The sequence below is a fragment of the Eurypyga helias genome, unplaced genomic scaffold (assembly GCF_000690775.1).
Source record: "Eurypyga helias isolate BGI_N326 unplaced genomic scaffold, ASM69077v1 scaffold5458, whole genome shotgun sequence".
In the NCBI taxonomy this organism is placed as follows: domain Eukaryota; kingdom Metazoa; phylum Chordata; class Aves; order Eurypygiformes; family Eurypygidae; genus Eurypyga; species Eurypyga helias.
The window spans coordinates 27,839-40,374 of record NW_010266161.1 but is presented as its reverse complement, the minus strand read 5'-3'; the positions used below and the strand labels follow the sequence as shown (position 1 = coordinate 40,374).

Here is a 12,536-nt window from a genome sequence, read left to right as displayed (position 1 = left end):
CTACAGCTGTTCTCATGTTCCAACGGCTCAAAAGCTGTTTTTGCTAAAGCAGTAGCTTTTAAATGTAATGAAGAAAAAAAATATATTCCCAATGTGTGCCCTGAAGGGTAGTGGTACCTTTAGACATGGGGGAGGGAAAGATATGCAGATGCACGGGGAAGTGAAGAGGGAAGGAGAGGCTGTGTAAGGAGAAAGTGAAGCAGGTTTGCTAGTTTCATTTATTTTAGTGGGTGGAGGAAAAATATGCACCAAAATGGTATAATTTGCAAATATTTTCCAGTGTGAATACCAGGACTGGCTTTGTTTCAACATGGCTGGAGTGAAATGTAAGGCAATTGCCTGGTTGGGACCAAGCAGCCCAACGTAATGTCTGCGTAGCTGAAGGCCAGGGAAGGTTTCTTAACATGCTGCATTTCTTAACTGGATGGATGTATCCAGTAAAAATGTGCCCTTACCCACTCAGATTTAATCACCAGCAAGACTTCAGGAAAATAAGATGCCTTTAAAACAAGATGTTGCATAAATACAGCTTCTCTCGGAGGCTGTTTGATTCCCAAACGAGACCAGCACCAAGAGATTATCTTACTTCACCAGTCGAATTTCAGAGGCTTTGTGAAAGTTGTACTTCAGACCCCATCATCCCTCGGGCATAATGCTCAGACCAACCGAAAGGAAGCATGGCAGAGGCATGACATGCATCTTCCCTCTGGTTCACGGTTGGGACAGAGTTAAATACGTCTTTTCACGCTTTTAAAACAACAGTCTTAAAGACCTGGCCCTGCTTGTGACGGGGAAAGAAAAAGCAGTAAGTGCCTTTTTACAATCACATGTCCATGCTGCTCCAAGCCCAAACCCGGTGTGATCAGCTGATTGTGATCAGAGTTCATGAGACCAACCTTTGTCTTTGTTAACTGAAAGATCTCAGAATTGTCTCCCAATGCCCAAAACCAAGAAAACACAGCATGCCTCCTCTCGCCCCTTTCACACATCCTGAATTTACAATACACTTCGGGTGAGACACTCTGCCCAGAGTTTTATGCTGCCATTCGTACACAGAAAAACCAGTGAATGATACCATGCACTACGAGAGAGGGCAGAGAGAGGCCTGGCATTTCTTATCTTTATAGATGCAAAATTAGATGTCAACCTGCAAAATAAAAACATCAGCAGCCTTTATTATGTATTTAATCTGAAAAGATATACACAGCCACTATATACACTTCTTTCCAAAAGAAGGAAGAAAAGAGTGTTTGTAAATGTAGATTGACACTACAGCAATTTATGGAAAGAGAGGTACAATGTTTCAAGGAAGGCAAACCGGAATTCGCAGGAATTCCACAATTTGGTAGGGCACACATGGACATCATCCCCCTGCTTCCCCACCCTGACACCCGAGCTCTCTCCACCGGGTGGAAACTGTGTATTTTCATTTACAGACCCACCAGGACACTGACAAATGCTTGTTGTGTAGTATCCATACCGCTGGCTTTACGTAAACAGTGTGATGGCAAGAGATTATTTTATAGGGGGAACAGAGCGGCGGCTTTAAGAAGCACGAGCTGGGCACAGCAACCTTCACCCGCTCATCTGCCTCGGATCCACCCGCCCTGTCGGGATCATCAGCAGATCTAAAGCATCACTTTAGATCTTGCTGCAATGGGGTGTTGTAACTACTTCCATGACCGCAAGCCACCCTTTGCCGTTGATCCTAAACCCTTCACAGAGAAGGAATACTAATGCTTTGGCCCCTGCTACTCATATCTGTGACAAGTGGAAGGGCAGAGCTATTTTGGCCTGGCTGCAAACTCCATTTTATTGTTATGTTTCTTAGGAACAGCACAGCTCATGGAGATCTAACAAAGCATCGCTTCCTTAAAGAAGAGAAATCTCTGACCACAAAAGTTTTTGCTGAAATCGATGTGCAACACAACTAGCCCTTCGATCCTCCATACCAACAAGAATGTTTCAGTTATTTCACATGTGAAAGCCTTATAAAAATTACTTTCCTCATAAAAAATGTTAAACAGCTTGGAAATGCTAAGCAGAGATCTTATTTTTCAGAAACAGAGCAAAGTTTGTTATGTACACAGCTAAGCTGTATTTTTCAAACACCCTTAAATCTGTCCAAAGTACTGGGAAAATAATCCGAGCCAATTTTACTCAGTATTAATAAAACGTGCTCATGATCTAAAACTATCTTTAACTCTGGTCATTCTTTGGGCCAGTGCTAGGAGGACAGAGATAAGATGCCTCATGATTTTGAAGGAGCTTTAGTGTTTTATTTACTCGAGGGGGAGAGCAGGAGAGAGAATGAAGGAGTAAAAATGAAACCGGAATACCAAACACTTGAGAATTTCAGAAAGCTAAAAAAGTCCTTAGTGTTTATGGGTTTTTTTGATTATGTGACTTAATTTGACATTCTCTTTCCTAGGCAGTTAGTTACCTTCCCCTTTCCCATTCCTCCAGTCAGAAACCTGCCTACACTCAGGACATCCTGCAAAGACTGCAGAGCCTGAGCCAGTGTAATTCCTTGGCATTAATATCCTCCCTTGGAGCTATAGTCACTAGGCCATTAGTGCTTTGAAAATATGCAGATTAATGCACATACATTATTTAAGCACACAGTTTGCACAACTATTCCAATACTGATAGGATTGCTATATGTTCTGCATTCCAAGACAGTAAAATTGGCTGCTTCCTGGGTAACTGAAAACACCACTAACAAATCAGGTATGGCTAGGAAATTCTGAATGCCTCTGAAAATATTTATAACATCTGCCCAAAATTTTCAGAAAAAGGTCTGCGGGATGAAACTGAGCAAGTGCAAATGTGAGGTGTTGGCTTGCTTTGATAGAGTTTTGTGGAGGAAAACCTGCATATGTAACTATGTGTACACTTCCACTTTAAAAGTGGGGAAACGAATGCACTTTCAAAATAGCCCCTATTTTCCTGAAACAGAACAGCTCCACAAGTTATAATGCTGCTCTAAGTACATGAGATTATTGCCATTGGACTACTAAAAACTAACATAAAGCAGGTACTTAGCATAACTAAGATTTTTTTTTAATGCTACAACAGCCATTTGATTACTGGGCACAATGAGCTTAAAAATCCAGTGGGTCTACGTATCTAACTTCATAGCAGAACTCCTGCAGTGCTTTTATGCTCTGTACCAGTCACAGTTAAACATGATTTTTTCTACCTTTAAAACCTAGAAATTAAATTTCACGTTGAGAAATCCCTTCTGAAGAATGATCAAGTGACGGGACTGAACAAACTGTTGGAGTTCAGTAGTTCTCCAAAGTAATTCTCAGAACAAGCTTTCAGCAAGAAAGTCCCCTCTTCAACTAGCTAGTGAGAGACAACGCCTGTAGCGCTTCTTGCTCAGGTCCATCTGAGACCAAGGAACGATTCCATGGAAATGCCCCTCTACGAAGTATCTACCTATCCATCCACAGAGGTGTCCATCTACAGAGATCTGAAAAAAAGACCAAGGACCCAGGCATTCTGTCTGGTTCTGAAACCCTATTGCTGTATATATTATAATCTCTCGCTGCCTTGGTTTTCCATTCTGTAAGACAGGGCCAAAACAAAACTGCACATGCACTATTTCAGGTGTGCATTCCGTGAGATGCACCCAATGCCACAGCTGAGAACAGCTGGGATAATATTCTCAATGGAAAGCACTAGAGGTGTAAAGAATAGAACAGTTCCATCCTTTCATCTTATGTCCTCCATTCCCTATTGGCAATAAACACGTAATCCAAGTGATGGCTTCAGGAAGGTATTTTACTAGGAAAAAGAGACAAAAAAAGTCTAAGTAAGAAAAGGGAAAACCTCAGCTGAGCAACCAGAGAGAGTAGTATTTTTAATTTTAAAAATTTTCGGTATTCATGCATCGTTGTGGGCATTATGACTACAACTACCTGCCCTGTGGCTTGCAATGACTATCCTAACGATATGTGTATGAGCCATCATTTACTCCTGGCCAAACCGTGGTGGTATTAGATCATGCCTTGAGAGACGGCAGGAATACAAAGTAAGATGTTACTACATTTCATACCAGCACAGAGCTTTTCATTCAACAGCTATCATTTATTCTGCAAAGTGACCCTAGAGTAGCCCTCTCCAGCAGGGTAGGCCAGAGTGGAACAGTTTTCTGAAAGGCAAGACAGAAGAGCCAGCTCCCTCCGCTTGCAGAAATACCTGGCAGTGCAGTGATGAAGTCCCGCTGCAACATGGGTTTGAGGTATGAGTTTATATGTCCGTGCTGGTAGTGACACATCTGGGAGATGAGGTGCTCCACAAACTCCACCTGGTCAGACTCGGACCACTGTTCAAAATACTTGACGCAGAGTTCCTTCTCCTTCTCATAGCTTGCAGAGAGTTTTCTTTGCTTGGGCACAATCATACTGGAAGTGCCATTGGCAAGTTTTGTCTGTTAACGGGAAGGAGAGAAACAACCCAAATCACACACATGAAAAGAAGCTCAAATGGTTCTATAATTTTTTTAGAGGGAAGAAAACAAGGGAAAAAGCACTCTGATACATGAAGTTGGCTGAGAACACGCATCCCATTTTGGTCAGCTGGAGCTGTAACGCCTGCAGGACAAGGCACTGGCTCACGCCAGAGCCGCACACAAAAGACTGGTTAGACGGGCAAACCATGGGTGGCCAACTTAACATAGCCACTATTTTATTTACATCACACAGACAGCAAGATGCATTTGGGTTCCTAATCTACAGTACACAGTTATTTCAATGCACCAACAGAAAACTGTATTGTAAAGAACGTACTGCTGCTGAAATTCAGAGGGAATGCACAACATGCAAGAGGAAAAAAAATTGATAGTACTTCATTTGAGTATAAAATTGCACCTTGAGAGCAAAACCTGCTAAACCTCACCCTGGTACCCGGCACATACTTCTTTCAGGGAATAAACAATTTTCAACTTTCTGAGCACTGTTAATATCTTGTCAGAAAGACACAGCTCAAAGAGAACTTTCAGGGACAAAACAAACACTGACATTTCAATTTATTACTTGGTAGCAAGATATAATTTCTGCTTTCTAAACAATGTAACTGGAAGAAAAATGCACATCTTGCATCGTAAGGAAATCTTTTGTCCAAGTATGATTAACTGTTTGCTGGGAAATTAATTTTCCCACACTGGTCAAATAGTTTGTATTAAATGCTGAAAACATGTGATTTTCTCTCTTTCATGGCAATGGTACAGCATTATAATAACAGTCAATATTATTACATCATTTTTATTTACAAAATACATTTAGAGGTTCTCTATTAATCATCAAATATTTAAAAACAAATTACAGATATCAGAATATATAAAACATTGATGTCAGGATGCCATATTTCTGTTCTATGATGGTAATTCCAGGCATAAACCTCACCAGGAGACTTCATTAACTTTAAGGGAAAAAACAGAGTACCTAAATCTCCCTGCAAAGATGTCTAATGATCTAAAAGAAATGCATGGATTAACTGATTTTACAGGAAAAGAAAAAACAAAAGCGCACCCTTTTCTGAGAGTGACTAAACAGTGGGTTATTTAGAGATCACAAAATCTAGTTATCAAAACTGGGTTTGGCATGCAGGAATTCCTCAGGAGCAAATAATTCCTGTACTTCAATACCCTGCCAACCCCAACAGCAATCCTGACTTTGCAACACCAAAAACCTCATCGTTTGACAATCAACTCAACTAATCACCACACACATTTCATTTTCTAGAGAAAATCCCACCTAAATACTCTTTTCAGCACTTCCAGCAGAGCCAGACAGACTTTCCTCTGATAGAAAAAGACAGTAATTAGCTGTCATTTTTAACAAGCAGTTTCTTCTATTTCTGAATTCCGGTTTGAGTGAAGTTGCTTTGAGAACACGGAGATTACACCCCCAGTGCTCAACCCTGCAGCTCAGTGTTTTCAACTCTTCTTTTACCCTCACTCCCCTCTGTGAATTTCTGGGCATTTTCAGTAAGATCATGTGCTCAGCAAGACAAGGGTTATGACTGAGCTACACTTCCATTTATTCATCACATGGATGGCACTCACGACAAGCAAGTCATAGAGCCAGTACTGGGCAGCAGGAAAGGAATACGCTCTCTTGGGCCAACATGTAGAGTGGAAAACTCTAAAGGGACAGTGGGCATGAAGCCCTAGGTGTCAAAGGCTGGACTTTTCCTAGCAAAGTCCATAGGAAGCAACAGCCTGGCAAAAAAATGATTACCAATGGACTGCACTGAACATTGGACTTAAGGGATTCTCATCATTTTTGCTGCAGTTAAACTGCAGAACAGACACTCCTGTAAAAATGCTGGATAAAGACAATGGAGAGATGTCGTATTCTACAAGCCTGATCTCATTTTATTTGCTCTGTATCTCATAACAGCCTGTCTCTATGAATCATTTTTTAAAAACCTGTAACTCTGCCTTTTAATTTGAGAGACTGAAGCCTAACAAATATACCGAGCTGGAGCAGAGTAGACAGCTGATGTGCCAAGACCACAAAAGGGGCAACTCCTTTCGCAGGGTGGCACCATGTTCTGGCCTTTCCTTGCCTTCTGAGCACCCTGCTCTCAGCAGCCTTCAGGTCCCCAGGTACCTCTAAAGCATCAGTTTGGGGTATCAAACAGAAGTCGCAACATCTGCAAAACCAAGTAATGGCTGATGTGTGTGCAAACAGATGGCTTAGATGGGACAAAACAACCCATTCAGCCTGGATCCCAGGTGAATACAGGCCTCTTGGGTGTAAATAATGAGCAGATTAAAGAGTCCATTGACCAACACTTGTAACAGCTCTGGAAGTCAAACTCCAGGTTTATATAGTGGTTCTGTTAAGAAAAGCACTATGTGTGTTACAGTGTTTATGTCCAAATTAGGGGACAGGGGAACACTTTATTTTTCAGGTTCACGCACGTGCTTTAGCCTCATTATGACAGTGTCAACTCCAGACCTGGTTCACACCCCTGCCTGCTCTGGTTTCCTGTCAAAAGGAGCGAGGACAAGCCCAGAGGTAGCCGTCGTGTGCCCAGCAGGCCCTGCGGTCTATGCGGCCAGGAGGACAGGGCAAGCCACAAACACACCAGTTTTGCAGAGCAGAGACAGGCGAATTTGCAGAGCTCCCAAATCACGCAATTGCCATACACGCTCACATGCCTCCCCCAGACTGCAGCTACCGTTAAGAACAAAATTCCAGAACTTCAATTTGAAGATTCCTAAAAATCCACCGGGGGTTCAGTGAACAAGGCCTGTTATTAAGAAAAGCCAACAACAAAACAACAACATCAAGCATCTGTATTATTAAAGTGTTGGGAGAGGAGGGCGGTTACTCTGGGTAAGAGGATCGATTTGGCTTCCTGCGAAACCGTGATGACTCAACCATCCTGATCAACTGCCTCGAGTGCACGACAAACCACCTCAGAACAGCATCAGCAGCTATTCCCTGGAGCATACAACCGTCCAGCACCTCTTCCTTCTCCTGGCACAACAACCAGGCCTCACCTGAAAAGGAAAGAACTGTCCCACATGCCATGATAGTGCCAGGGTAAATATCCATCCACCTTTTCTAAGCTTCACTTCCAAAAGCAGCACAGAAGAATGAGCACCGGTAGTCCATCACCTGGGAGCGCAACAGAGCGAACTGCTAACTCGGAACGGATAAAGGTCCTCTGATCCCCTCTTCACGGAACCCTGTAAGTGAGGGCTGAGAGGTGTCCCACAGCCTCTCATCCGCAGGAACTGTAGAGGTGCGCCTCAGCTAGTAAGTTGTGCCAGGAAACCCAGGGGACCGAGTGCCCCAGGTTGGTACTAGCTCAGGGATCGACGTACTATGCTCCATTGCAGCCCATAATTACAAGACCATTTCTCCAAATGGCTACATTTAACACAAGGCACATTTGTATGCTCAGTGAAGTAGAAGAGGACTAATATATGAAAGGACTTTAATCTAAATAATGGCTTGCAACTATAGAAAGGTGCAATATTTCAACACAGATGAATAAAGCCTGGATAAATCTACTGCTCAGCATATAAAACAAAACAGCCATGCTATATCACAGCTGTAACCCGTATGTGACAACCAAGGTTACTTTTGGCTTTGCTCAGTACAGGGGACCAAGGAGCCTCATAAAGCACAGCAAAAAAGAACACGAGCAGAGTTACCTGATTCTAGTATAGCCATAGTGTTTCCCCACCCATATGGGCAGTCACAACTTCTATGTAGTGGAGGGTGTCCCTGCCCATGGCAGGGGGGTTGGAACTAGATGATCTTTAAGGTCCCTTCCAACCCAAACCGTTCTGTGATTCTATGATTCTATTTTAAAAGAAAACCCACCACGTAATCTAATCACTGCAGAGGACTTTGTTAAAGCACTTTCCACAGGGTGGATGAATTCAGATTGTACATTTCTTAAGGTAAGAAGACATCTTAAAGTCAAAGAAGAAAACAGTCAGTCTCCTAGAATATCAAGGATATCAAGGGGGCCTACAAGGAAGCTGAGGGGGACTTTTTACAAGGGTCTGTAGCAACAGGACAAGGGGTAATGGGTTTAAATTGAAAGTGGGGAGGTTTAGATTAGATATCAGGAAGAAGTTCTTCCCGGAGAGGGTGGTGAGGCACTGGAACAGGTTGCCCAGGGAAGCTGTGGATGCCCTATCCCTGGAAGTGTTCAAGGCCAGGCTGGATGAGGCTTGGAGCAACCTGGTCTAGTGCAAGGTGTCCCTGCCCATGGCAGGAGGGCTGGAACTGGATGATCTTTAAGGTCCCTTCCAACCCAAACCATTCTGTGATTCTATGAAAGATGTCTTAAGTAATCCCAGCAAGGCTTGGGACCTTCTGAACCTTCAAGACATCTTCATGCTGGAGCTCTGAAAAGACAGACATCTTAGACCACACTGCAAATTTCTGAGAGTTTCTCTCTAGACAAAAGGAAGGGTTCAGTTCAACGTTCCAGTACCGACAAGTCATACTAGGGTTCTCCCCTCCTTCCCAGACTTCCTGGGACTACAGGACACGGAGACACTGCCCAGCTGTAACCGCACGGTTTCACCTCCAACTGCTTGCTCCGCCTGTCACGGTTAAGCCACTGATCTAGAGAGAGCCACCTTAACAGGAATTTTGGATAGGTCTTAGTGAAGGGGAGGAAAAAAGAGGACATAATGTTTAATTATAAGAAATGATTGAAATAGGCACAGACATACCCCGGGTGCCTCTGCACTGCAGCAAGCTCTAAACTTGTTATCGTTAATGGTTTAAATTTCACTGTGCTAATCATTTCAGGACACAAGCCTTTCTTGATAATCTAATGAATTATTCCAACATCCTTCAGCAAAAAAAATCCTCCATGACAGCACTAATTACAAGACGTTTTCCCAGTGCTTATGTAAAATATGACAGAGCAGCAGCTTAGGGAATTGCAGAAAACTGCTTCTAATTTCCACTGAGAAACTGACAAACACCTCTCTTTCATCTCTCCCAGCTCTCAAGTAAGATTTAACTTTCTCATTTAGTTAATTACCGAGTGAGGATCATCATTTTCCCGGATCGGAGCGGCACAGAGCCTTTATCGTGTTAACTTGTGAACTTGATCGATGGCTGCTGCTAAAACTTAATAACTTCACCCCCTGGCAAATTGTAAGATAAATATAATAGGAGAAACTCTGACAGTAAAAACCTGCCAGAAATGAGCGCTGTGTTTATGTTTCTTTGCAGGCAGCAAAAAAACAACCGACAGCTTATTACTGGGTGCGTGTTACTTATATTTAAAAGACTCCAGGCAGTTAACTTTCTGCGTACTGTTCAAACTTTACTCACAAGATAAAAGACACTGGGGGAAAAAAAAGCCAAGCACTGGGATGACAAAGAAAGGAACCACGAAGGTGTACGTCCAGAGTCAGGGGGAAGACGGGAACTTTGCAATGAAGGTAAAGCCACGCTTGTCTCTATATCCTGCGTATTCTTCAAGGTTAACCACATTAAAAATACCCACAACAGTTAATCCAGACACAAAACTAGTTTCAGCAGCAACACAAAGCTCAGGAATTTTGGAGCATATTAGAAGCTGTATGGGAAAAACAGACGGATTAAAAAGTACCGGTGTAGCAGGGAGATGATTCGGTTGGATGCCTCTGAAGCTGCTCTTAGCCAGACAACCTTGCCACAGTTGGCTTTTCCAAAGCTACTTGTGTAGCCACGAAACCGCTTCCTGCTGTCCACAATGAACTACCACTCTATACACCACCCCAACGTAGCCATGTAACAAAAATGGTGAAAGGGAGCTGGGAACGTATGCCAGGCCTCCATGCTGAAGGGCAAAGCTAGTTATTTGAGAATCCCGTGGAACGGGTGTTGTCTGCATGACCTGAAGGCAATAACGACGTAATTAAGAGGATACAGGTTCAACTGCTATGGCTGGCTTCTTTTTCAGGCTTGTAATTACCAAATGCTGCAGAACGGATTCCCAGACTGCCAAGGCTAAGCAAAGAGGGAAGAAGTCCATTGCAGCTCCTTATTGACAGCTTCCTATTAAAGAGCTCCTTTGCTTAGAGAACTGGGGGGTGGCTCACTGTAAAGAGCAGGATCTTGTGAGCCACAGCACCTGAAAGACATGAGAAGGCTAGCCAGCTCCTCATTCTTCCCCTTTGCAGGATGAACCTGCTTGCTTTTCCAGTGTTTGACTTGACAGCAAGGCTACAATGCTAGGTCATTAAACAACTCACTCCATTTACTTTTATTCTAAAAGCTCACTTTAGAATCTACCCATTTCTGTCCGCCTCCGTCTCACATAACAGTCTCTGTGAGGTTAACCATGGGTTTAGCACATATATGGACTTACTCGCTCAGTACTGAATTAGTTTCCACGCTGCAAAGCTCACTGAAACATTCTGAAAAAAGAACATAACCCAGAAGCAGATGATCATCAATCATATCTGAGAGTCAAAAAGAAAGCACCATGAAAGAAGCTACAGCATCTTTACTACTTGTTTTCAAGAGAAAATTCAACATACATGCTCACACTGAAGTTAAGTGTCCCCTGGATACCCAAGGAACTAGCAATTTTCCCTGTCTGGGGCTTTTAGCTGCTTGTCCACATCTGATTTCTAATCACACTGCAGAAAACCTTTGATAAGAAAGGACACATCTAGATTAAAGATCACTGGAATTATGCCGGACACAGCAGCCCAACCAGCTGCACTTTCTGAAATCCTGGGGCGGGAGGGGGGGCAATAGTTTTCAGAGGTACCATCTAAGTACCTATGATGTGGTGTCAACCTACAGAGCACCTGGCTAAGGATATTACCTCAGACGCAGAAGAAAGGGAGAAGGTTGGTTGGTTTAGGGCCAGAGGAAGCTGCAGACACCAGAGAGGTAACATGCTGAATTCTCTCCGGGGCTGGGGAGGCAGGACTGAGCCACGGGCACTCACACACCAGCTATACAAAGCACAGCAATGATACCTTGCTGGAGAAGTTGCTCCCCTCCCACACTGCTACACAATAAACAGCAACAGGGAGAGGAGATTAAAAAACTATTCTTTTAAGCTAATACTTAATGTTTAAGACAGACTAATAAAGTTTAATTGTCTGGAATCTCGTAGCTCTTACTGTAAACTTTCCTTTGATATAGTCTCCCATCTAGATTTTAAGTGTTAGCAAAAACCTCCAAAATAAAATGTCTCTGATGCCAGCAATGGATGTGAACTGGGAGTCCCTCCCCGCCTCCTCCCTTATCTCCAAGTTGTCTTTGCAAATAACAAGCCCTGATGAGAAATCTGCTTGCATCAGCACAGCACTGGCATATGTTACTTTCCCCAACTACAATCCCTGACCAAATGTGCATCTAGACATATGGGGGGGAGGGCAGACACCATCACTCTGAAAGAGCTAGATTTTGGAGCCCACCTTTTGTTAGTTGTAAAGTGATCATACAGAGATTTCAAAGCGGATCCTCCAGTAACAACAAATCACTTCCAGTGGAAGTCACCAAAGGAAACGCTTTCTTCCTTGGCATGGCTACCAGAATCAGCGTTGAACTGCTGGGGACCATTACATGTTATTACTGTTAATGGAGGGAAGGAATATGCACATTATCACTTGGAGAACCAGTCTACTAAAGTCATCGGGTAATGGCCAGTAGCAGCAAAGGGCTCGTTTATGACAGGGAAAGGCATAAGCTATGCTCTAAGCAGCAGTTTCATAGTTTTCTGGAACAGTTGCTTCTGTTTTTAAAACACCCAAACATGATCTACTGCCTGAGTGAAGTCACTCTTTATGGGCGTTCTTGTTGATTTTCTTTTTGCTCCAAGTACTCCCTCAACTCGGAGTGAAAAGCAGCCAGGAACAGGTAGGTGGACTCAAATGATTCAACACGTGGCTGATCAGCGAAGGCTGTACCACCGGGAACAGCACACAAGCAGAAGGGGAGAATGACCCAAAAGACCTGTTATCCGCTCTCAATGACACAACAGAGACCTTCAGAGAACACTGTGATTCTGTCTATGTAAAGCTTTTATCATCA

General features: G+C 43.2%; 1 protein-coding gene across 1 annotated transcript in view; it reads right to left on the bottom strand.

Moving 5' to 3' along the window:
* The window catches only part of BTRC (beta-transducin repeat containing E3 ubiquitin protein ligase), a gene marked incomplete at its 5' end in the record, with an annotated part of 56,254 nt that overhangs the window by 19,618 nt on the left and 24,100 nt on the right, over positions 1-12,536 (bottom strand). Inside the window, one exon of the mRNA XM_010156966.1 lies at positions 4,212-4,438. Coding sequence (XP_010155268.1) covers positions 4,212-4,438 — 227 coding nt within the window. The remainder of the gene's footprint in view (positions 1-4,211; positions 4,439-12,536) is intronic.